Source organism: Macaca fascicularis, chromosome 4 (assembly GCF_037993035.2).
Source record: "Macaca fascicularis isolate 582-1 chromosome 4, T2T-MFA8v1.1".
Lineage (NCBI taxonomy): Eukaryota > Metazoa > Chordata > Mammalia > Primates > Cercopithecidae > Macaca > Macaca fascicularis.
Window position 1 is genome coordinate 60,403,245 of NC_088378.1, and position 27,170 is coordinate 60,430,414.

At 37.2% G+C, this 27,170-nt stretch overlaps 1 protein-coding gene across 28 annotated transcripts in view; it reads right to left on the minus strand.

The window, feature by feature from the left end:
- The window catches only part of SYNE1 (spectrin repeat containing nuclear envelope protein 1), a 530,711-nt gene that overhangs the window by 88,989 nt on the left and 414,552 nt on the right, over positions 1-27,170 (minus strand). For all 28 annotated transcript variants that reach the window (XM_074037290.1, XM_005552157.4, XM_074037285.1 and 25 more), the window contains 15 exons: positions 26,842-27,038; positions 24,905-25,037; positions 24,019-24,201; positions 22,330-22,479; positions 21,605-21,781; positions 20,763-20,918; positions 15,658-15,813; positions 14,483-14,653; positions 11,403-11,536; positions 10,818-11,022; positions 8,976-9,158; positions 8,224-8,370; positions 4,879-5,033; positions 3,562-3,709; positions 1,457-1,551 (listed from right to left, as the gene is read on the minus strand). In XM_074037290.1, the coding sequence (XP_073893391.1) occupies positions 1,457-1,551; positions 3,562-3,709; positions 4,879-5,033; positions 8,224-8,370; positions 8,976-9,158; positions 10,818-11,022; positions 11,403-11,536; positions 14,483-14,653; positions 15,658-15,813; positions 20,763-20,918; positions 21,605-21,781; positions 22,330-22,479; positions 24,019-24,201; positions 24,905-25,037; positions 26,842-27,038 (2,390 nt within the window). The remainder of the gene's footprint in view (positions 1-1,456; positions 1,552-3,561; positions 3,710-4,878; positions 5,034-8,223; positions 8,371-8,975; positions 9,159-10,817; positions 11,023-11,402; positions 11,537-14,482; positions 14,654-15,657; positions 15,814-20,762; positions 20,919-21,604; positions 21,782-22,329; positions 22,480-24,018; positions 24,202-24,904; positions 25,038-26,841; positions 27,039-27,170) is intronic.

Here is a 27,170-nt window from a genome sequence, read left to right on the forward strand (position 1 = left end):
CCAGCATGAGGAATTACTTAAAACATGACATTGTTCCCTGTGCTTAACTTGAAGCTCTAAAAAACATAACTCACAAATTAACTTTCAGAACACAATACACTTGCAATCTGGGGCCTTCTTATTGTCAGTAGGTTCTAATCTGATTTTTTTTCCTTCAGCTTTCAAAATTATTTATCCTCAAGTCTAACCTCCCATTTTCATCTCTTTGGTGTATTTTTCCTAAATGTTAGTATTTAAAATTTAATAGACGCTGGCTTGCATGTGAGTATTTAATTTTTATTTTACTTAATGACTCAAACATTTATAATATTGTTAGAGAGTTGGCTAAGAAATGATAAAGCAAAAGATAAAAGTTAATTGTATTTGTATTTGTTTTATTTTCAAGGCCTTAAATTCTCAGGAAAGCTCATATTTAAGTTTGGCTTACTTAAAATAGAATAAATATGATATCACATTTTGTTGTTCCAAGCTTAACCATGAAGATCTTTTATGCAATTCCAAAGAAATATCCACTTAAAACTGAAATTGCTTCTACAACATTAAAGACGAAACTCTCAATAAATGTAATTTATTTTTTATTTTTTGAAAAAATATCAAGTTAACTATAGTCACAACTACTGGTTCCTAAATATGAGAAAGGTATACATATGTAATAGAATACATGAGGCTAATATTCAAATATCACCATGGAAAACAGATTAGATAAAGTAAATATTGTTTCCAGGAAATATAAATATAGTATGAAATTGTCATTTCACTTGCCATAAATCCGGGGAGGAGATAAATTTTTACCTCTCCAATTTTAATAAAGAGATAATTTGCTATTGTAAATGAAGAGGAAGAAAGATTTCAGGCGGCATGTAATCTGACTTAAGGTAGCAAACCATTTTCAAACACAGAAGAATTCTCATGGCATGAGAAAGCTGGCTGGTATGATCCAGTACTGACTGAAAACCAGACATGAGCTCCAGGCCTGATTCTGTTGCTACTTAGTTCTGTGACCTTGGTCAAATCTGTTCACATTTATGGATTTCAGGTTTTTCATCTATAAGTAAGAAAGATGGGCTAGTGATTTCTATGCTCCTTTTACAAAAAAAAAAATTCTGTAATTATGTGAGAATATTAGAAGCATCTGTTTACAAACCACTGACAGGTCATTGATATGGCTCATGCTGATCTATTCATTAATTCCATTTCCTACAGATGACTAGTGAAGGTTGGCTAGGTGATTTCCAATTACTCTATGCCCTTCATATAATATAATAGCAGTTCTCTAAAAAGATTCAATACTCAGTCATTTCAGAGATTGAGACAAGCTTCTCCTCCAATTACTGAGGCTCCACCACAGTTCAATTGCCTCAGGAAGATTGGATATATGCCCTCTAATCTGCTCATTAAAAAGAAAATGATTAATTTACTGGAACCTTTCTTTATAATAATTTATCAAAGATCTTACCTGTCATCAACTTGACCTTGTTCTAGAAGACGTTGCCCATCAATAATGATTGAGTGCAAAATCTGCTGACGACTGAACATCTCGGCTTGAAACAACTATAATTTTAAAAAAAGAAGAACATACTTTAGAGTTCCTAATTTTAGTGACCGGTTCTCTGATAACTTTCCAAATATTCTAGTGTTAGCAAGACTATGAAAGCTATCACCAGCTGAATCAGAAAATGTGTGAAATCCTGCAGTTTAGGAATCATTTATTTTTAAATTATCAATTAAGATACACTCAAAGATAAAGTTTAGTGTTTGGTTTACTAAAACTAGGTGACAAAAGTAGAATTATATTTCTCTTCTTTCTTTCAAAAACACCTAATAAATTAACACACAATTTGTTTTCTGGTTTATTTTGTGTATAAAATATGGTCCATATTCAAAACATAGAGAACAGCTTAGGGCCTTTAAAGAAATCAAAGAAAAAAAAAGAGCCTAGTCTTTTTCTGTCTTTTAAAACTCACTGTTATTAAGTTTCAGTCAGGTTAATAAATTTATTTCACTATTTAAAAAAACTCAACAGCAGATCCTCTAATTATTTCTACTGTTTTTTAAACAGCTTTATCGAGCAACAATTACATACCATACAGTTCACTCATTTAAAATGTTCAATTTAGTGGTGTTTGTTATATTTACAGACTTTACAATCATGACCACAATCAATTTTAGAATTTTTATTGCCCCAAAAAGAAAGTCCATCCTCATTAGCAATCATTCGCCATTTCCTCCCAACCCTCCAGCCTTCAGCAACCACTAATCTATTTTATGTGTCTATGGATTACTTATTCTGGACATTTCATACAAATGGTATCTTGCAATATGTAGTCTTTTGTGACTGGTTTCTTTCCCTTGGCATAATGTTTCCAAGGTTCATACATGTTGCAACATATATCAGTACTTTATTCCTTTTCATTGTGAATAGTATTCTATTACATAGACATCACATTTTATTTATCCATTTATCAGTTGATGGACATTTGGGTTGTTTTCACCTTTTGGCTATTATGACTAATGCTCCTATAAACAATGTACTTACATAAGTTTTTGTGTGGACACATATTTTCATTTATCTTGAGTATATACCTAAGATATACTGGGAATTGCTGGGTTATACGATTATGCTATTTAACTCTATGTAACTCTATATGGTAACTCTATGTTAACTGTTTTCCAAAGCAGCTTCACCATATTACATTCCCATCAGCAATGTATTAGGGTTCCAGTTTCTTTACACCCTCACCAACATTTGCTATTTTTTCATTACAGTCATCCTTGTGGGAGTGAGATGCAATCTCATTGCTGTTTTTTTCTATCATTTCATCATCGTCAACTCAATAAAACTGGATTTAAAAATACCTTAGATATCTTTAAATTCTCTATTTAAAAAATTCTGAATTGTTTTTCTTTTCTCTTAGGTAAGACTTATCTCTCCATATGCATATAATCCATAAACACACAGACCAACTTAGTTACACCAGTAAACAGCAACATAAGGACTAACAGTGGGCAAATTTATTACTTTACTTTTTATATAGTTCTTCTCCCTCTTTGTTTCTTCAGAAATAATTATAATACAATATAATCAAGAGGTACACCTGGAGAGACATTTGATAGATTGATTTCCTGGTATAAAATTCATATATGCTCTTTGAAGCTCACAATATTTTTAAAGACTTTTGATCAAAGCATAGTCTCTTAAGCAATTGACCTTGGCAATATTAAAGTAGTCTCTAACCCAACTGAAAATTTTCTAACGATCTATACACTTTCCACCAACTTTGCCTGTCTTGAGTAAGTAACCTTTAACCACAACTCTGGCATGATACTTTACAAGGAACTGAAGGCTGACATGTCCTTATACCCAATCAGAGCAGCGAATAGGACTACATTTTTATAATTAAGTTATCAAAACCTCAAGCTTAAGAAAGAAGGCAAAATGATGCATGCATTTGGACACTCAGGGCAAAGGGCATGATTTTAATTCTCCCACACAGCATTTCATAGCATCTTCCAAGGGCCTACAAATTTCTTCTTACCCTCAAATCTACTGATACAACTTACCTCATGTGCTCTCTGCTGTTCCAAAAGATGCTGATAATTTCCTGAAATCTCTACTGCTAACTTTTGTTCTGTCTGAACTAGGAACTCCATCCATGTTTCACATTTTTCCAAGAAAGTCTGATGTTGTAGCAAAAATGACTGCAACTTGCTGAAAGAACAAAGGGCAAAGAACAATGGTTATTTTGCTGCTTATTCTTATATCTCTAGCATATAAAACTAGATTAAATAATCTCTGTGCTCAATTCTCATAACTACCACAAAGCTTTCATGTTAGGTGGTAAAATTTTTTTAAAAAATGAAGAAAGAGGCTGGTTATGGTGGCTCATGCCTGTAATCCCAGCACTTTGGGAGGCCAAGGAGCGCAGATCACCTGAGGTCAGGAGTTCAAGACCAGCCTGGTCAACATGGTGAAACCCCATCTCTACTAAAAATACAAAAATTAGCTGGGTGCAGTGGCGCATGCCTGTAATCCCAGCTACTTGGTATGCTGAGACAGGAGAATTGCTTAAACCCGGGAGGCGGATGTTGTAGTGAGCCGAGGTTGCGCCTTTGTACTCCAGCCTGGGTGACAAGAATGAAACTCCAACACACACACACAAAAAAAAAAAAAAAAAAAAAAGAAGAAGAAGAAAGACAGTTGAAAAAATATAAAGTTTAAAATGTACCTTTTTAAAAATGATAAAAGTTATGTATATACTTTTAATATATTCTTACTTAAAAGAGTTTTCTGATTAAAGTGCTATTCAGTACATTAAACATGAGAAACGACTTTACAATTTGAATTTCCCACTTTTAGTTCAAATTTTGTCAGTGTTATGGGAAAGATCAGAATTTAGAAACATACACAAGTCATGGGCTTATAGTCTATTGACACATTGGTGCTATGGTGTGAACGTGTCCCTTCCATAATTCAGGTGATGAAACTTAATGGTGAATGTTCGTGATATTCTGAGGCAGAGCCTTTACACGGTGATTAGGCCATAAGGACTCCTCTGTGAATGGGATTAAGGGTCTTATAAAAGAGGATTCACACAGCGTTCAGCACCATTACCCTTCTGCCTTTCACTGTGTGAGGACACAGTAACCCTCCCCTCCTAAGGATGCAGCAAAAAGGTGCCCTCTTGAAAGCAGAGAGCAGCCCACACCAGACAACTGAATCTGCTAGCACATTGACAGCAGACTTCCCAGTCTCCAGAACTGTGAGACTGTTCAACATTTCTGTTCTGTATAAATTACACATTCTGTGGTATTTTGACATAGCAGCACAAACCAGACTAAGACGACTGGAGCAACCAAGACATCTCTTGTTTACTCTACCTGAATCTTTCTGTAGTCTGAGAGGAGATCAGAGACCAATGGCGGTTCAGATTCTGCATCCTTTTGATTTCCTTATCATTCAAGGGTAATCTATATCCAAGCTCATTTAGACGGTCTAAATCTGGAGCCATGCTGCTGAATTTTAACATCTGTCCCTAGAAGGAAGATTTAAAAGTAGGTTTAGCACCATGGTCAAAAAACGCAAAGCTTTTTCAAAGTGCACAGTGAATTTCTGATTTCAGGAAGTAGCTGGTCTTCGGTCTAGTGGTCTCTGCATTTCTAGGCCACTTACTTACAATCTCTAGTGGTACAAATAGCAAAAAGAAGAATCTCCTATTCAGTCTAAACTGCTGCTGCTATTGCTACTCAAACTCCTCGTTATCCTTTATTGACTACTTACATGTATTATATTATTTACTTGATATATTATTTACTTGTGTGGATTATACATGCAAGTATATTACTTTATTTACATGTATTCTATTATTTACTTGATTTTTATTACATATATTATATTACATATACTATTTACTTGATTTATTTACTCATATGTAATTATATTACATGTATCATATTATTTTCTTGATTTATTTACTCATATGTAATTCTTGACAGAACTGCTTAAGGATGAAAATTATGCTGATAAGTAAAAGGCCTTACTTTTTACCATTTATGTTTCATTTGTTCATGCTAATTTCCTCCTTCTTTATTCACAACTAATAAAAGTTGTGACAGTGTTAGCTAACTTTTATTGAGCATTTACTATGAATCAAGCATTGCTAAGAGCTTTATATGTAGTAACTCATTTTATCCTTAAAACGATCACTTGAGATAAGTCATGCTGCTTATTCCCTCTTTGCAAGGGAGGAAAGGGAGGCACAGAAACTAAGTAAATTGCTCCAGGCCACCCAGCTAGTAAATGGAAGAGGGTAAACGAACCTCCTTGGGTTCTTGCTAGAGAAAATAAAATTTCACTTGCGCTATGAAGTCACCACACATTGCCGTAAGAGCTCCAGTTTTAGATCTCTGACCCCCAACCCCACAGCTGGTGAGACTCAACCAAAAGAGCAATCTACTCTTTTAGCTCTCTTCCCTCCCTTCAAACACAGGACAACCTTGTTGGTTCTGGTTTTCCGATGGGTGTTCTTATCTCCATCTAGGAAACTGGTTACAGGAAGGAAAAAATGTCAGGCCACCTTTGGCTATGTGTGTGTCTTCTCTTGGCATGTTCTGCAAAAGACTCATGCTTTCTGAAGGAAGAATAAATCTCAAGTATTGAAACCAAAATATAACTATTAAATGGCATAATTTCCATGGGTAGACATTAGCAATGAACAAAATAGCCATGACACAGTCCTTCCCCTCATGGCACTTACAGGGAGTAAGATACTATTCTAGTAGTCGAAAGTGCAACAGTAGTCCCCTACGCACAGGAGTGTAATTAAATGAGGTGATACGGCATGGAAGAAAAACAACAGTGTGCCATGAAAACGTGTCACTGGGGGGCCTGGCCCTGGACAGACAGTGGAGACTTTCCTGAGAGAGTGACATTGAACAAAATGACCAGGATTTTACTCTTTTTAGTGAGGAGTAAGCTGATGAGGACAAGAAAACAAATCCAGAGAGAGGAAACATCACATGCACAGATGTTGGGAGGCACAGTGGTGCTGGAGTGGCTGGAGGGGGAGATGGGATATGGCACAGCAGAGTAAGATCCTCAGGAAAGGTGGAACCAGGATGCCACCTTGAGAAGCCACATGGTCTTTTCCCTAAGAGCAGTGGGAACCCTTCAGGGCTTTAACCAAGGGAATAATACGATAAAATTTTCATGTCTGTTGTATTGTTTTGCTTACTTGATTGAATGTTTAAAATCATTCACAATTGGCAGGACACAGTGGCTCATGCCTGTAATCTCAGCACTTTGGGAGGCCAAGGCTGGCAAATCACAAGGTCAGGAGTTTGAGACCAGACTGGCCAACACAGTGAACCCCCCATCTCTACTAAAAATACAAAAATTAGCTGGGCATGGTGGCACGTGCCTGTAGTCCCAGCTACTTGGGAGGCTGAGGCAGGAGAATTGCTTGAAACTGGGAGGCGGAGGTTGCAGTGAGCTGAGATCACGCCACTGCACTCTAGCCTGGGCAACAGAGCAAGACTCCATCTCGAAAAAAAAAAAATCACAATTAAGTAAAATCTTTTCTTTTTTCTTTTTAAAAATTATTAAATTAGGCCAGGTGTGGTGGCTCATGCCTGTAATCCCAACACTTTGGGAGGCCGAGGTGGGCAGATCACGAGGTCAGGAGATCGAGATCATCCTGGCTAACATGATGAAACCTCATCTCTACTAAAAATACAAAAAAATTAGCCGGGCGTGGTGGCGGGCACCTGTAGTCCCAGCTACTGGGGAGGCTGAGGCAGGAGAATGGTGTGGACCTGAGAGGCAGAGTTTGCAGTGAGAAGAGATCGTGCCACTGCACTCCGGCCTGGGCGACAGAGCAAGGTTCTGTGTCAAAAAAAAAAAAAAAAAAAGTATTAAATTATTTTTAATGGACAAATTATCATATATATTTATGGAGTATGATATGATGTTTTCACACAATGTAGAATGATTAAATCAAGCTAATTAAGTAAAATCCTTAAAAAGAAAAAAAAAAGGTCATTCTGACAGCCAGGAGGAGGGGAGGTTGGGTGGGTGGATGTAGATCTGTGGGAGGCGGCCGTAGGGTCTCAGAGAGATAGGAGTAGCTTGAGCTAGGAGTAGATGATGTTAGAAACAGAGAGGAGAGGTTCAAAAGTTAATAGAGAGGTGAGGGACTGGGCACAGGAACATGGAGAGGGCCCAGCAGTGGGAGGGAGGAGCGAGGTGGTTTCCAGGAGTGAGCTGGGAAATCAGCCTGTGCCCACTGGCAGCACACAGTCCACTGTTTGCCATAGCGAGTCTCACTGGGAGCTCACTTGAAAGAAAGAGTGGGTCTGCATCAGTTTTGAGTTTCCCCTAAGATTTTGAAAACAGGGCTGGGCGTGGTTGCTTATGCCTGTAATTCCAGCATTTTGGGAGGCCTGACCTCAGGTGACCAGTTCAAGACCAGCGAAACCTCATCTCTACCAAAAACACAAAAATTAGCCAGGCGTGGTGGCGTGCCCCTGTAATCCCAGCTACTCGGGAGGCTGAGGCAGGAGAATCACTTGCACCCGGAAAGTGGAGGTTGCAGTGAGCCGAGATCACGCCACTGCACTCCAGCCTGGGCGACAGAGTGAGACGCCATCTCAAAAAAAAAAAAAAAAAAAAAAAAAAAATTTGAAGACAGATGGTAAAAGATCTGGGACTCAGATTAACACACTTACCTTAAGTTCTTCCATCCTTTCCTGGATTGTGGAGAGGTCAGATGAATGGCTAGGGTCCTGCCCTTGTAGTATTTCTTCAGCTTCCACTATCCAGGCCTCCAGAGCTTCTAAACTCTTGGCAAAGGTTTCGTAATCAAGAACTCCAGCCTTTTATTCCACAAAAGAAATTGGTATTTTAGTAAAAAAAAAAAAAAAAAAAGGTATTTTAATAAAGACTAGTAAAAGGGCAAGTGGATATTAAAATTATTTTTCATATTCTTGTATCAAATTGCCATTCTCAAGACATCATTCCTATTAAAAAAACAAAGCTATAACAATTTAAATCTTCTTTATGTAATTTTTCTAAAAACTAGAATTATTTCTATGCACCATAAGTGAGTAACAATCAAAATTATTCTTTAAATACTTGAACAACAGGTCTGAAAAATCTTCTGATTCTTGTAAAAGTCTAAGTTAAATAAACATGAATATTCATATTAAAGCCGCTTAGTGTTTATTAATTGAACAGACCATGTGGCAGGCATTGGTTTAGGAACTTGCATCTTAAACCGATTCTTAAATTATTTTGCAGAGAACAGCGCAAAACTTCCACCTTCATCGTCCCCACCAGAACTTCCAAGTTTGTTTACTCGTTTTTTTCTTTAGTCTTGAAGGAGGTATTGTTGCAATGATGAGGAATTCTTTTTCTGTATTTGTGCCCAGATATTAGAGAACACCCAATTTATAGAAGATACTAAACAGGAGCTCTGTACCTGTAACGAAGTCTGCTGTTTGCAGAGAGCCTGCTCTAGGGCACACAAGTGTTGACTCAAAGAGAGTTGATCCGATTGAAGAGCTGATGCTGCTGAAGCATCCACTTGTTGCTTCAGTTGCTCTCCCAGCTCATGGAGAACAAAGAGGGAGTCTTTAACTGTACCCAGTCCTTTGAGGAGGTCCTATAAAAGGTGACAATATGCCCACTCTGAAGCATGTTTATACTCCTTATCATAAACAGCAATTGGCAAAGGGCTATACATGTAGAAACACACAATTCCTACTGATCAAATTATTATGCTAAATAACCTTCACCTGTGGAAAAATGATCAAGCACTGCAATTTTTAAAAATGCTATGTATATATATTAATATTTTAAACACACATTATATATATATAACCTATGGATATATATATGTAATTACTCTTTTGTTAGTAAAAGCTATGTAGGTTCATTATAGGACCTTGGGGAAATGCAGAAAAACATACATAAACAAGACAAAAAAAAAAAAAACATGATCCAAGAGTAGAGCCAATAACTGGAAATATTTTGGCAGCTTTTTTCCCGCCTCTACGTAATTCATATCAAATTGAAAACAAAATGTTATATTTTTCCTTTTTCTATTATTATTATACACACCAGGAATTTATCAGTGGTATCTTCTATATGGGTGGCCATGTTATTGCAAGTATAACAACCTCCTATCTCAGTAGGGTGCAGAACACAGTGATGATTTTGGTGAGCAGGGGGTAAGAGTAGCCTGTATTCTCATTCTTTTCCATGGCATCTCTTTGCCTTCACTTTCTGTGGGACCCTCTTACAGGTTAAAAAATATGAGCCAATGGAAATTCCCTGTTTCTGCTTTCTATCCTATCATTGAGAGATGATAAGTGACTGCTTCTTCTACCTGTTGCTGGTATCCCACCCAGTCATGCTATGCCTAGGCAGTGACTTCTGTGAGAGAAAGAAAAACAAAGGGCTCTTTAAGCTTGACATGGACAACAGACAAAGTGTATTTCAATTCAGGAGTATTGAAAATGACAGTTCTTGTATATATAAATTATGTGGATGAAAAAAGTACTGTATTATCTTTATTTTTAAATATCCATCTTTAGCTTTAAAGTGATTATTCAGGTTGAAGATATTAGACTAGGTTAAACTTTTATTTATGTAGTCTTTATAGCCTGCCTAATTCTAATAAACTGATTTGGAAAAGTTTATTAAAAGATCCTTGTAACAAGCTCTTAAAAATAAAGACAAATAAGGACAAATAGTAAGAGCCATGTAATGCTTGAAACAAGAGAAAGGCTGTTCCTTAAACCCTTAAGTAGGTTATTGGCAGCTATAATGAAAAAGATAATTATTAAAAAGCTATTAAAAGAAGTATAACAGTAAATCAGGAGAGAAAGACTTCTTTCTACCATTAATATCTTAAATGAAACTATTGTGTAGATGCTTACCTAGAAGATAATGAATGTAAATGGACAAGATCTGGAACAGAAGATTTTTTAAAGATAGAACGTTATTCCCCATATGGTCATGTCTTATATTGACCATCCCAGAAAACACAGAGAGCCTCAATTTTTCACATTGACTAAATTCCACTAGGAAAAATGGAAAACGACTCATTTTAAAAAATCAAACAATGGGAGGAGACCTCTTAGTCTGATGCATATGCACCTGTGTTCTGAAAATCAGGCAGGCTCTTTGATCCTAAGACAATTATTTTTGGATAACTGTCTCATATAGAGAAACATACCAAAGCTTACAGAGACCAAAAGCTAAACTTGGGCAGTCTAAGAAGGGCATGTTGGGAAAACAAGATAGCTTCTGAACATACGTTGCAATCTTGAATCCATGTAGCAACCTCATCATCGGCGATGTCCTTGTTTGTGGCTGCCTTCAACAGCTCATTGGTTCGATCCTCCTGCTGCTGAACCGACGAAGCACACTGTTTCGAGTAGTCCTTGTATCTTTGCCAAAGCTGAAGTAGGGCCTTGCTGGAGTGTAGCTGCTCAGCAATCTCTTCCAGCAAGTTATTCCATCTGGAAATAATAATCAACACTCATGAGCAGATTACCACCTCTCACCAAATGTTGATATTTGCTATTTTATTTTTCATGATCCTGGTTCATGTGAATACAGACATACTCATTTCTAGTTAACATAATAAAAATTAATGTTTCATATTCATAGTTTCAGGGTAGGTAATGAGGATGATGGCAATCTTTGGGTGTACAGTACTTCTAATTCTTTCTAAATCTCTTCACTACATTTATGTATCCTTAAATTCATGTTGTGAAAGAGAATTTTAAAGGATAGAATCTATGTAGCTCAAATTCAAAATGTCATTAAGTTTTAATTATATCATTATTTATAATAAGGCTGTGATAGAAATAGTGTGTAAAATTAACATACTCCATACCTCATGTTGACTTCTTTCAGTGTATTGGTAAGAGTTTCTGTCACAGGCGGGTGGCACTCTTTTAATAATTGGTTGGTGATAGAGCCAAATTTCTGTAAGCTCCTTTCCTGTTTTTCTAGATCATCTTGGAGATTCTGCCCAAAGAAAAAGACCCACAGATGACATAACAGGATCTAAATTCTAATAAGCAAGTTTAAAAGGAATTTGTGTATGTTTTCATAAATATGCATATATACATGCATAAAGCAGGCATGACTTGGCATCAATGCTTTATCAGCTTTCTTTAGATAATCATTTATTCCTTTCTTTAGGATTTTGTTATTTTGACTATGAGAAGAGGTTATTAGCAATGAAGCCTTCTTCTATTGGCATTTGGATTCTGCTGGAAAAGCTCATAGGGTGCCCTTGTCCATTGTCTGGTAGGAAGCTGCCAGAGATGGTAAATTCCTCTTCAAAGGGTTTAATTGTGCAATGTTTTGTCCTTGGTTCAGAGGCCCACCTCCTTGTAATTTCTTGTTTCTGGCCTGCGAGCAGCCCTCCCACTCTTGTTGTGTCCTGACTTGGCCAGACATGTCCAAACATGCCTTGTGCTGTAACACAGGGACCACTCCTACTCACTCCCTCCCTTGTGAATCACACATTTACCCTAATTGGAAAAGTTTAAGTCTTAGCCAACCAGGGTCATTTTAGATTGTGTGGTTCAACCCTAGCCAACAGGGGAAGGACGCAGGGATAGGGACTGCATTAGGGATAAAAACTCCTTCTCTCCTTTGTTCAGTGTGCTCTTGCAGCGGCCAGAAGTGTAAGCGGCACAATTTTACAGAAGTAAATTTGCCTTGCTGAGAAATCTTTTGTTTAGGTGCTCGTTTTCCTTGCTATGCCAAGCTCTTGTTTCTAATAAAGCCATGGCAATGGTGTATGTAACGTGCTATCTGCCAAACTGTGGATCTCTTTGGCACTCAAAGCCAAAGTCATGTCTCTATTTTATTGCATACCTAGAGTGCTTCTACCACAAACTCCCAAAGATGAAGACTAACAAGGCACAGCTTTGGCAAGTTTTATCTCTAGGTGTTCTTCCTTGCCAAGAATTATTTTTAATGTAAAAAAATGATTTTCAATTGACAAATAATAATTGTATGTATTTGTAGGGTACTACATGATGTTTTGATATATGTTTATACTGTGGAATGAATAAATTAAGCTAATTAACATATCATTACCTCAAATACGTTCCATTTTTGTCTAGCAAAGTTGAACTCATAGAAGTAGAGTAGAATGATAGTTACCAGGGCATGGGATAAGGGATTAGATGGGGAAAAGAAAGATGTTGATCAAAAGGAACATAGTTTCAGCTAGACAGGAGGGATAAGCTTTAGTGATCCACTATACAGAATGGAGACTATAATTAATAATAATGCATTGTATATGTCAAGATTGTTTAAAACAAAGAATATTTATCAGACAGATTTGGCATCTTCTACCAAGCCTATCTAAATAGTCTTCTACCAAGGACCAGTAAGGGAACTGAAAGAAAGTTGTTTCCCTGGAAATAGTGCTGAGGTGATGAAACTAGGCCTCATAATTCCTAAGCCTCATAAAATTTAGAAAGCTTGGCCATCATGAAACTTAAACCCCAGATGGCCACGGATAGCCCCCCGATGTTCCCAGAACCCAAACAGAAAGACAATTCCAGGAAATAGCCTCATGGGGTCCCACCCTGATAACCTCATGGGGCCCCACCCTGATAGCCTCATGAGGTCCCACCCTGATAACCTCATGGGGTCCCACCCTGACTCAATGTCCCCAATGTTCCCGGAATCAGCAATTCCAGGAAAGAACCTCCTAAGGTCCCGCCCCAACCAATCAGAACAAGATACCTTGCTCAGGCCATAGACAGACCCAATTACCACGCGCCTAAAGCTTTGTTTGAATTTCACGCCCTAAGCTGTGTTTGAACTTGTGTTTGCCTATATAAACAACCTGTAACAAGCACTCGGGGTCCCAGGGCCAACTTAGAGCTTGGGACCCTAGCGCGCTAGTCATAAATAACTCTCTGCTGTGAATCTCGTGTCGGTGATCCTTCGCGGCGACCCCTGCCCAGGAGGGAATCGACAGTTCGGTTCCAACAGTGACAGACTCAGTTCTTCAAAAAACTCCACAGGTTAAGTAGGCTACAAAAATTGAGTATTATTTAACACCAATATCTGATTACCCTCAAATGAAAACAGTCAAGGAAAAGACCCTTAATCCTTTCATGTCTTAAGACAGCTCTTGCAAGTATTAAACATATGTTAAATTAAAAAGCATTTCTAACCTCCTCAATGTTATAAGATGTGCTTTTAAATTTACTATCCTCAAAAGAAGTTTTAGTGACCTTTAGTAACAACAATTGAAGGGTTAAGAAATTATATAGACAAATTTGTCCTCCCTCCCTCCCACCCTACCCTAAAAAATATATTTCCTTAAGAAAGTCATATCTATCTCACATGTTTGCACACACTCCTGAGACAGGAGAGAGTGCTCTGTTGCAGACAAACACCAGGGATATCATTATAGACGGACACAATGACAAAGGACCCACAGGAAACCAAGCAGTAAGTGCTAGAAAGGAAGATTCTGTGGACACGCTGGATAGGCCACTGATATTTTACTGAATGGAAGCAACTGGATGGTTTAAACATTTACCACCTTTGTCATTTTTCTCTGTTTTCTTTTGAACATTCCTTGGAATATGTTTGGAGACGCAGGATAAGAAGAGAAAAGGAAAACAAAAGGCAGCGACAATGAATCAAGGAGGTTGAGTTGGCCATAAAATCATTGTATAAAAGACAATGTGAAGATTTTTTACAACAGGATCTTTGAAATCATTTAGTTATATACCAGCTAATCCAGAATTTGGCACACACAGACAAGTTTGCTTAAGTAACAATAACACAGGTAAAATTAATTTTAAAGATCTTAAAAAATAATTAAGTATAAACAACATATGGCAATTTTTCAGGATGATGTCTCCATTTGCTAATTTTTCAGTTTTCTGAAATTAAAAAGAATATTAAGGATGTATTAAATTAATTCCTTACCTGAAGATTGTCCACCTGAACTTGCACAGCTTCTAAGGAGCCAGTCAGCAGACGGAATCGGGAAAGAGAGTATCTGGCCTCCATGAGGTAACTGTTTATCTTGTCAAAGGCCACTTTGTGATTACTCCATTGGTCAAGCACTGATTTCAACAGTATCTTTAATTGTCCAACCTTTTGAAAAAGACAAACATTGCTTATGGCTTATATTTCATAATATCTGAAATGATGGAATATATATTCAATTGATGGGAAAATATTAACATCTAAGAACTTCATCAGGGTTTCAGGTATCATAAACAAACAAAACTAAAAAGAAAAATATTTAAAAGGTAAAATGTATCAACTTTGAAATTTATGCCTTTCACACTTTTAAACACTCAGTTCTAAGTGGAAATGCTTAAAAGGGTAACATATATATATACACACACACACACACACACATATATATGTGTATATATATATTTTTTAAGTCATAAGAGGTTGATACTTTTAATAAAACAGTTTAAGAATTGTATTAAATAAGTATTTCAAATGCATTAACTCATTTAATCTTCGCAACATCTTATGAGATAGGTATAATCATTATCCCCATTTTATAGATGAGGACACTGAGACACTAAGAGGTAATGAAAATTACCCAAGATCACACTGTTAGAATGTAGGAGATTTCAATTTCAATCCAGGTAGTCAGGTCCCAGAAAGTGAAATATATCTATAGCTACATCAATACCTATATCTATCTCACATGTGTGCGCGCGCACACACACACACTCAGATAAATATCTTAAGACAAAACATCTAAGATATTCCTTCCTTATACTTATTTATCTCTATCAGAAAAGTGTTTAGTTTGGTCTGTATCACTTAGATACAGATATCCATTTTGTATATCCTTTCCTAGGTTGGAGACAGATGTTTGAGAATGATCTATCGCCATAGGAATGGATGAGATCATTAAGAGAGTAATGTTTAAAATAAAGGCTTATTCTAGAAAACACCAGAAACTAGACTTAAAAAAAAAAAAAAAAAGAGGATAACGAAGCAGACTTAAAAGTACAAAGAGATAATGTATAGATTCGATTATTTCCTCCGTTACTTTAGGAAAAACAAAACCCCGAGTTTGGACAGAGCTGGCAAACACCGTCCCGGAGCTGGCTTCCGGCAAGCAATATTACCATGTGATCTAAACTCGCCCAGGTTTGGCCGAGCCCTTGCAGTGTGCCCACGACAATGCCAGAGACGTCTTCTTTCTTGTTCTGGATCAAAGCAAGTCCATTCTGCTCAATTTTCTCTACTTCTTTTTCTTTTGCTTTAATCAAATCTTCCAGATCCTGGGAGATTTAAAAAATAGTCACTTTAAATTGTTCTATTATGGAACTCTGGGGTGCACTGAAATTGAGCCATTACAGTTTCATGTCCTAAAAACCTTTTACTAATCCAAAAAGCTTATCTCTTTCAGAAGAGGCACTCCACAGAAGTACTTCTTCCTACGCTCAAATGCAAGAAAAGTCATCTTTTTACACATGGCAAATCAGCATAACTTTAACAAAGTAAAATTTGGTAATCTAGCAGATAAGGAAATGGTACTATGTAATTTTCTCAAGAGCCTGTGAGGAAAGAAATACATGTCAGGAACTGTAATGTTATTTATATTATTAAGTTCATATATGTTGGTATTCAAAAAGTTACGCTGCCTACCCCATAGGAAGAAATGTGATTGAATGTGGTATTCTGGGTCCTAGTATCTGAGATTTAGTCACATTTCTACTACTATAAAGCTGTGTCACTTTGGGTAGGTGAGAAATTTCTACTGGGTCTCAGTTTCTTCAGATGGGAAATCAGAAGACTGATTTCAGATGGGAAAAGATAATCTGTATGATCCTCTCTCTCTAAAATACCCTGAATTCTACATGATTCTGAAAGATTTCAGACTTCTTTGATGAATCAAATCCTCATTTTCTTTGGGATATGCATTCATAATTGTCAGTATAAAATGTTCAAGAACGAAAAGCAAAATGAAGAAAAGATCTGGAGCTCATACTGAACCTGTATCATAACCCTAATTTCTATTTTAATGCCATCCGAAAATTTGAGAAGCTCAGTGAAGCAGGCTGAGACTGCTATCAACATTTTATAAATAAATACATTGAAGATCAAGTCATCTGACCTGTCTTGGGTAAAAGAGCTGGTGAGGGCTAGAGTGGGGATTAGAACTCAGTCTTTGGAGCCTATGGACTCCCAGCCTGACATCAGAAGGGAGTCGGCTGAACCTTGAACTGTGGAGGGAATATAAATCCCATGTTGGTGTGGCATGAAAAGTCAGGCATTAAGGCATGGTTACAGTCCCATATTCAGAAGTATACCCTCAGAACTAAAAATAGATTTGTAGTTCTTGGAGATTAGAATGGAGAAAATCCCCAAATTCTGTAACTTTGGATAACACCTCAATTGTATAAAAAATATTTTTTATACCCCCTCATGATCCATACGTGGGTAATAAGATTGAAATTGGGTAGTGCTGCTGCTAAGGTGTTAATGAGGAGTCCAGTCTCTGTTATATTAGTTTCAAATGTCATGTCTCTTTAAAAATAATTTTTGCTTCTTTTATTTCTGTTTCTATTGTGGTTCAACTTGTTAATCTCTCTCTACCTCATTTTAAAAATAGAAATAATAAGACATTTTCTGCTTACTCCAAAGGGATAAAATTAGATAAATATATACAAAATATATTTTAAGCTGTCAAAAAGTAGCTAAATGTAAGATATTATTATGTTTAGCCATTTGGCAATGTGCCATGCTTCAGTGCGAATTTATTTATTTTTCTCTATTGAGTTATCATGAAGCTATTTTTGTTTTGGTCAATTAGTTAGAAACTCATGCATTTGGCAGCTTAAAGTGATCATTTTTGTTTTTCATATTGTTCTCTTATTTCCACTCTATAATTTTGTCACTATTTTGACAGCTTTGATAATTACCAGAGAATAAATATAGTGATTACTGGGGTTACAGGTCCTTCGTGTAGTATAGAAAATATAATTAATTTACTATTTAGAACTTTTCTATTTCTGTAAAGAGATTAAAAGACCAGAAACAATCCTTCCAATATGTCTTTAAAATGGTTCTAAAATTCAACCATTAGAAATTGAGTTTCCATGGAAACCATAGAAATTGAGTTTCTAATTCAATTCTATGATGTTAACTTTTTCTCAGTGAGGAATATTAAATGAATGTTCCATTGCTTAGAAACTATTTCTAAAATGCCCTGCACATGTATGTTGGTATAAGAGCAAAGCCCACAAGGGAAACAGGGCTGAAATATATATTACGTAAAAAATAAAGGTGTGTTTCCCTTGCTTTCATTAATAATTAAAAGATGACTCTGTTTTTGATCAAAAAGGGGAAAGGCCAAACCTACCATTTTTAAAAGCAATAAAACATTCTTAAGTTGGGTTAATTCATAAATATCAGTTTTATGTTGGTTTAAATTAATAAATCACCTATTAAAGACTGGGAAAATATTCAAGATTTTTAAAACAAAATAAAGCTGGAATCCAGTCACCAATTTAAGTATACTGGCTTGAATTTCACACTTTGGTCCAAAAAACAATTTCTCCAAAATGACAATTCTAACAAGACTTGTAGTATAGCCAAATAGAACCTTCCAGTTAGGCCACTGTGATTTATTTATATGTGATGTCCCAAAATAATTATATGGGCTACTTTCATTCTGTCTAAATGACTTTTCATTTCAAATCATGAATTAGTATCAGTACAAAGTTCTTTAAACCACACTTTAAGCTTTTCCTCCTGACACTGTCTGACCTGACTCTCTGAAAGACTAAAACTTAGGTCCTACACTTGGTAAAACATGGTCGAGCTGCTGCTATATTTTCCATATGGTAAGGTGTCTCCCTGTTAAATAGAAGACATGAACAGGAAAAGAAACAAAATGGAAAATGGCAGAAAAAGCAATGTTAAAGAGAAGAAAAAAATACTTAGAGAAAAAGAAAAGTATGGAAGAAAAGAATTGGAAAAAAAAAGAAAATGCAAATGATATTAATGTGGTATTTCAGTCTTTCAACAGTAAAGTTTATCACAACCATGCAACCAGAAGGCACTCACTTTGCTAATTCTAATACGCAGAATTACGTTTTAAAATCAACGGATATATTTTAACTTAAGAACTCAACGAAAGTTATGACATTTTGTCCTCACAAGTAAAGAGCTGAAATTCTGGATTATTTATAGATTTTAGATTTTATGGCCTAAATCAGAAATACCACTGGCCTCTGGAAAATCGGAAATGCAATGAGACTAGTTGATGCATGTTCTTCATCTTCAATCTTTAAGCACCCATTTTCTGACACGAGGCTTTTTATAATTAAATAAAAAACTATTATTATTTCAAGGTATTTCTTTACATGATGTTTTTCTTTATCAATTTTATGCATTCTCAAAATTGTAATCCATTAGCTGGGGAGACAGCACTTCTCCTCCTTTTCAGAATTGAAAAGTTTTGATGAAGTGCTTAAATATACCTCTCTGTATATGTGTCCCAAATAGAAAACATGATGATTGGAAGAGAGATCATTACCAAAGTTCTTTCTTTTTGAAACCCAGAATAGAAAAACAAGACTTGCAGAGAGAAGCTTTTCTGTAGAATTACTTCACTGTTGAGTTTTCAATTGTTTTTAGGAAACACTATAAGAGAACAGTCATAATCTGTAACATTATATGAACTCATGAATTATTTTCAAAAATCTTATTACAGCATTAACTGCAATAGCTCACTTTTCTTTTGGGTACACAAGAAGACCTGTGTGTCCCTGAGTCACTGGAAAACATTTGGAATGTTACTGCTTCACCTGAGCTTTCAATCCTCATTCCTCAGAGTAGAACAAGCATACTCTGTGTACTTCCCCATGTGACAAAAGAGAAAGTAACATGGATACTTTCTATTAACTAATAATAGGATTTAATAATAATAATAATTAATAGTAGGAAGTCCGCTGTGAAGTGCTTGCTCAGAGGAGGTGAACAGGAATCCAACCAAGCCTCTAGTGCTAACTTCCATTTATAGGACATACAGAGGTAAGGACATTCATAGGCCAATCCTGAACACGGCACCCATTGACAGTTTCTGCGACAGGTTGTAGTCTTAAAAAAATATTCAAAGGATTTAAGAGATCTAACAAGCAAATGTAGCGTATGGATATTGTCTGCATCCTTATTTTGAATAAGTTAATGTGAAAAAGACATTTTAAAGACACCTGAGGAAATATGACTATGAGTTGAACATAAAATAATATTAGGAATTATTAAACTTTTGATGGTGATAATAATATGGATGCATTAAGAAAAAGTCTATTTTTCTTTTCTTTTTTTTTTTTTTGAGACAGAGTCTCGCTCTGTGCCCCAGGCTGGAGTGCGGTGGCGCAATCTCGGCTCACTGCAAGCTCCGCCTCCTGGGTTCACGCCATTCTCCTGCCTCAGCCTCCCGAGTAGCTGGGACTACAGGCGCCCGCCACCACTCCCGGCTAATTTTTTGTATTTTTTAATAGAGACGGGGTTTCACCGTGGTCTTGATCTGCTGACCTTGTGATCCGCCCGCCTCGGCCTCCCAAAGTGCTGGGATTACAGGCGTGAGCCACCGTACCCAGCCAAAAAGTCTATTTTTCAAAGATATATATTGTAGTATGTAAGAATAAAGTGACATGATGTCTGGTATTTACTATGAAATCTATTTTAGAAAAAGAAATAATTTATGCAATTTTTTTTTTTTTTTTTTTGAAACAGGGTCTTGCTTTGTTACCCAGGCTGAAGTGCAATGGTGTAAACACGGCTTACTGCAGCCTTGATCTCCTGAATTCAACCAATCTTCCCACCTCAGCCTGCTGAGTAGCTGGGACTAGAGGTGTAGCACCACCACATCTGGCTGATTTTTGTAGCTTTTTGTAGAGAGAGGGTTTCACCATGTCGCCCAGGTTGCAAATCTTGATAATTATTAAATGTGATGCTCGGTATATAGGGGTCACAGCATTTCTCTCTACTTATGAGTGTGTTTGAAAATTTTCATAATTTCAAATTTTTAAAAACAAGTGAAAAACTCTAATGTATTTTTTTTATTTAAAAAAACCTATAAACTCACATAATCAGCAAAATTTGTTACTAAATGCAACTTTTAAAAAATATTTAACTTGCAACTCTCAAGGCCTACAAACACATTAGCATATGCCATGAAATTGTGAGATGGTTCATGTTAGCCATCTGGATTAGTTACCTGACAGTCTTTCAGCGCATTTTGAACAGAAGCCTGATCTCCAATTCGATGCTGTTGTTTTAGTCTCTTTTCCTGAGTTTCAAACCATGTTTTCAGACATTGTACATTATTTTCATATTCTGACCAAGATTCCAATAACCCTTCCAACAGCTGGATCTGAACAAACACAATAAAATGAAATTTGCAATTTTATTTTAATAAAATCAAATCATTGGCAGGCTAATTATTCTAGCCAGCATTTTCTCCACATTAAGAATTCTTAAAATACAGTTCATTGTGTACATGATTTAAAACAGGGGTGTCTAATCTTTTGGCTTCCCTGGGCGATACTGGAAGAAGAATTGTCTTGCGCCACACATAAAATAAACGAACACTAACAATAGCCAATGATCCAAAAAAAAAAAAAATTGCAAAAGAAATCTCATAATGTTTTAAGAAAGTTTACGAATTTGTGTTGGGCTGCATTCAAAACCGTCGTGGGCCGCGTGCAGCCCGTGGGCTGGACAAGCTTGATTTAATAAATGAATTTCATAAAGTATGAATCAATGACTATTACTGGGAAACAATAAAGGACTAAAGTCAACTTGAACCAAAGGCAAAATAAATCAAGAGGCATCTTTAGAAAACTGAAACATCATGAAATATACAAAGAGCACAGAGTGTATAAGAGAAAATCTTCAACAGGTTAAAGAAAGTTTAGGGTGATTAACCTTCAGCAGTATTATTGGAAGCGTTCTTTGCCCAGTATAGCCACACTACTCGTGAACCCAGTCTTCCTTACAGAGTGTGCCTGTTCTTGGGGTTTTCATGTAAATCTGGACGGTGGCAAGCCAATGGCTTACCTTCTCAGTTACTAGACCTTGCAGAATTTGCCAACTTTTATTCATTGCTCCAAGTTGCTCAGCAAAATCAGTCTTATCACTACGTTTACTTTCCACATCCTGACTGCTGATTTGTAGCACAGACTGGTTCACAAAATCCACCGTCAGCTGTTTACAGTTAATGTCTATCTTAAAACCCTAAAAAAAAAGAGGAGAAAATAAGATTATACAATAAATGTCTCATTATTTTTCCATGAGTTGGAAAGCCTTAAGTAACCTCAATATTAATATTATCACTTCTATAACTCAGCTAAAATGGCTCAATTTGTCTGTATTCACACAACTCATTATTTTTGGAAGCCAAATATATATATTTGTATATGTTTATACGAACATAAACACAGATATACGTGTGTGTGTGTGTGTATATATATATTTTTTTTAGGTAGAAGATTTAGAACTAGATAAATTATATAACCTCACTATAAAATATTTATAAATTTATTTTTATAATTTCTGCAATTCTTTAAGAATAACATAAAATTATTCAAAATCATTCCTAGTACCAGATATTACTTTTTATTTCTGTAACTGATAATGCATTTTTCTTGCTCTTGAATTCCTATCTGGTCAATGTGTAGGAAACATACATTCCAAGACTTGGTTACTATAATTTGAATTTTTTAGTTCTTTCAAATAAAATGGTCTCAACATATGAAAAGTTAAAAACAAAAAATTTTAATTACCTTATATTTCTGAAGGTATTCATGAATTGCCTTGTAACCTATGGAATTTTTAATATTATCTTCATCCTTCTGAATAACATTTTCCATTAGAGAAATCCAGCTCATGACTTCAGAAATGGCATGGCGGGAAGGCAGTTTATCCATTTGGAGCTGTCCAAGTCAGGGAGAGAACAAGTCCCAAGTGTTAAAATGGAAACCCCAACTTCTGCTAACTTAAAAACCCTCCAATAATTCTTAAAAATGTACCAAGAGAGATAACACTCCTTAATGACATTTGGAGATCTTACCCCTATTGAAAGCTTGAAGTCAAACATCAGGCAAATGCTGAATAATAATAGTCATTTTATGTTCACCTGACATCCAATACTATAAACATTGTATAAACATTAACTAATTAATCAAAACACCAGAAAGAAGAGAATATTATTCTTATTTTATAACTAGTTTTATGAGCTTAAAAAAACTTAACCATAAAACATTCAACAGATGTATTTTATTAATTATCTTATAAAATCTCTGCATATTGACTCAGGAATGTTAAAAGAAGAAAGAAAAATACCACACTACAAGCTATCATTTTCTAGATTTTTTGGCACTCTTATATTTATTCCTAAGAACATAGCCAATTTCCTCAGTCCTTAGCTGATATACAGTACTTACAATTCGAAATCTTACTTAACATATCACGCATTTATGCATATGTGTATTATGATGATTTGGAGGAACAAAAGCAATCATTTAAAATCTTTGTATATCAACTTCTGTGTGGTGCTGAAAGACATAGCAATGAACGTGGGTTGGTTCCTGCCCTCTGGGGGCGCACAGCTGCTGCTTAGGAGAGATTAGGCATGTACATGAAACACAGCTATCCTGCCTGAAACACAGTGATGAGTGTCAAAGACAGATAAAGATAAAATGTTCTGGGATTTCAGGGAAGGTAGGTGTATTTTCAGATAAGAGGAGTATTTACATCTACTGAAAGCCAGTTGCTCTCCTATACATATGATTTTTTTTACATGTATTATGTTCTAAATCTTCATAACCACTCACTTTATGAGAAAAGTGTATGTCATTGTCCACATTTTATCCAGGAGAAAACAGAGTTTAAACAAAGTCAGACAAACATTCCAATACACATACCCACACCCACATACATACAAGAAAGAAACCCTCAGAGGAAATGCCTTCGGGGCAGGGCTTTGTAGCGTAGTTCACTTTTTAAATTTTATTTATTTATTTATTTATTTATTTTGGAGATGAGTCTCGCTGTCACCCCGGCTGGAGTGCAGTGGCGCGATCTCGGCTCACTCCAACATCTGCCTCCCCAGTTCAAACAATTCTGCCTCAGCCTCCCGAGTAGCTGGGACTACAGGCGCATACTGCCACGCCAGGCTAATTTTTTGTATTTTAGTAGAGACGGGGTTTCACTGTGTTGCCTAGGCTGGTCTCGAACTCCTGAGCTCAGGCAATCCGCCCTCCTCAGCCTCCCAAAGCGCTAGGATTACAGGCATCAGCCACTGCACCCGGCCTGAGTTCACTCTTAATATTAACACAATGGGAAAGAGGAGGCCAGGTGTCTGGGACAAAGCTGATTCAAATTTGTGAGCAAAAGCAAAAAACGAATATATTTTTCCATGTCAAATAGCTTAAGTCAGTTATTTCCCACGAAAGCAATCCTTCTTTCTGTACCTGGTGGAGCTTCTCCTGGACGGCTGGGATATTGGTTAGCAGGTCAGTCCACTGGCTATCAATGTGCGACAGCTCAGAGCGCAGCGTGGCTGTGTCCACCTTTTTCAGTCGAAGGAGCTGATTTCCAGTACTCAGAACAGATGATTTCAGGGAAGATTTGGCATCCACTTCTTTAGAAAACTCCTGAAACAAGTAGCGATGTTCAAATTAGGGTTAAATAACCAGACAATTCATTAAAAGCAAAGCTATCAATTTAGTGCATGAAACAATTTCCTTTACATCCTGGAGGGGATTATACCGAACACTCAAAGAAAATGACACCAGTACACCCTTGCCCTCGAATGAAAGCAAACTACGAAGCCTCTACTTGAAAACTACTCTGAAGAGGCAATGTTGAGTCATGGAACCCTATTATTTTGCATAATTATGGAACACACATAGTTAACATTAATATATTCTCTATAGCTTAGTTTTTTAAGTATATTCACTGATGGTTGACTTCCTTCCTTCCTTTTTTTTTTTTTCTTTTTAGATGGAGTCGCTCGCTCTGTTGCCCAGGCTGGAGTGCAGTGGCACAATCTCAGCTCGCTGCAACCTCCGCCTCCTGGGTTCAAGCGATTCTCCTGCCTCAGCCTCCTGAGTAGCTGGGATTACAGGCACACACCCACGCCCAGCGAATATTTGTATTTTTCATAGAGACGGGGTTTCACCATGTTGGTCAGGCTGGTCTCAAAGTCCTGACCTTGTGATCTGCCCGCGTTGGCCTCCCAAAGTGCTGGGATTACAGGCGTGAGCCACCACGCCTGGCCTGACTACTTTTCTACTGGTGCATGGGTCAGGCCTAACTTACAGGCCTGAATCAAATGCCTTAGATTCTTAGACTTACCAGGAAAGCATTTAGATGATCCCGGACCATTTCCAGCTCTTGTGGGACTGTCACAGATTGCTGAGTCCAAAATTCTAGCCTGTCTTTTGCAGACTGTAACCAGTGAATTAGATCTGCAGATTCACTTTGATATCTGTAAGTACATTACGGAGTCTATTAAGTAAACATTTCATCCCTATCTTCTGCTCACCTACATTACTCACCAATGCCAACAGTTTTAAAACAAGAGGTCTGAAGATTTAGAAGAAAAATGCATGAGGTTGGCACTCTGAAATTTTCTTAATATTGATACCTTTATCAAGCCCATCTCTCTGGGTTTCCGCTTGCCTGTCTTTCAGCTGGGTATAAAAGTATCTTTCCCCTACTCCTTCACATTGATGCTACTTAGAAAATATCAGATGATGGTTACAAAAGGTCCTTTGAAATAAAGGCAGCTTAGACACAGACTATGTCATTGTGTAAAAATCAATCCTCCACCCTGCTGAATGTTTCCCATTGCCCTTGAGAAGCTTCCACTTTTCTCTTTCTCTCCTTCCACTCTTTCTCTTTCTCCACTTCCATTTTCTGTTTCTCTCCCTCTCAGGCTTTACTGTGATTTCTCAGACACAGTCATTAGGCAAGGGAGGGTGAAACTCAAAGGCAAGGTGCGTTATGCACCTGCCTCCCTGCTCACTTTTAATTACATGTTTATATGAGTATACAAGAATCCAAGTGGGAGGCCGGGCGTGGTGGCTCACGTCTGTAATCCCAGCACTTTGGGAGGCCGAGGCGGGTCGATCACGAGGTCAGGAGATCAAGACCATCCTGGCTAACAAGGTGAAACCCCTTCTCTACTAAAAATACAAAAAATTGGGCTGGGTGCGGTGGCTCAGGCCTGTAATCCCAGCACTTTGGGAGGCTGAGGCGGGCAGATCACAAGGTCAGATCGAGACCATCCTGGCTAACACGGTGAAACCCTGTCTCTACTAAAAAAAAAAAAAAAAAAATACAAAAAATTAGCCGGGCGTGGTGGCGGGCGCCTGCAGTCCCAGCTACTCGGGAGGCTGAGGCAGGAGAATGGCCTGAACCCGGGAGGTGGAGCTTGCAGTGAGCCGAGATCGCGCCACTGCACTCCAGTCTGGGAGACATAGCGAGACTCTGTCTCAAAAAAAAAAAAAAAAAAAGAATCCAAGTGGGGACTTTCTACTTACCTTTTTTTTTTTTTTTTTTTTTTTTGAAACGGAGTTTCACTCTTGCTGCCCAGGCTGGAGTGCAATGGTGCAATCTTGGCTCATTGCAACCTCCCCTTCCCAGGTTCAAGCGATTCTCCTGTCTCAGCCTCCCAAGTAACTGGGATTATAGGCATGCACCACCATGCCTGGCTAATTTTGTATTTTTAGTAGAGATGGGGTTTCTCCATGTTGGTCAGGCTGATCTCGAATTCCCGACCTCAGGGGATCTGCCCGCCTCAGTCTCCCAACATGCTGGGATTACAGGTGTGAGCCACTGCGCCCGGCCTCTGCTTATCTTTATTTTCCAAACTATACAATAAGTTCCTAGAGGAGCCATGTCACTTTCAAGTGAATATCTACTTGCCTAATTTATTTATTTTTGAGACAGACTCTCGTTCTATTGCCCAGGCTGGAGTACAGTAGCATGATCATGACCCACTGAAGCCTCGACCTCCCAGGCTGAAGCAATCCTCCCACTTCAGCCTCTCCAATAGCAGGGACCATAGGCATGTGCTACCATACCTAGTCCTGTTTTATTTTTTGCAGAGATTGGGGTCTTACTATGTTGCTTAGGCTGGTCTTGAACAGCTGGCCTCAAGCAATCCTCCTGCATTAGCCTCCACAAGTAGTGAGATTATAGGTTTCAGCCATCATCCCCCACCCCCACTAGCCTTATTAATACAATGTAGCATTCATCTGAAAATATACAAAACAGTCATGTATTACCTGGTCCAGTGTTTCAATATTGTTTCCAGTCTGTGAAGTTCCTTAGACACTTTGTTGGTGTTACTTAGCCAGCGCTCTCCAAGTTGATTTAGTTGACTTTCTAGATCTGAGCAGCTGATGGATATCAGAAGTCGTTTGCCATCATCTAATACTTGATATAATTTGGGCTGGTATTCATTAAGGCTAGATTTTAAATGCTAAAATCATTGAAATTATGAGGTTACAAGTTTGGATATGCAATTTTTGTCTTTAAGAATTATAATTTCTCCAGTACCTACAATGTTCCCATTACCTGTTATTGGAACTTAAAGTATACTCACTCAAGTAAC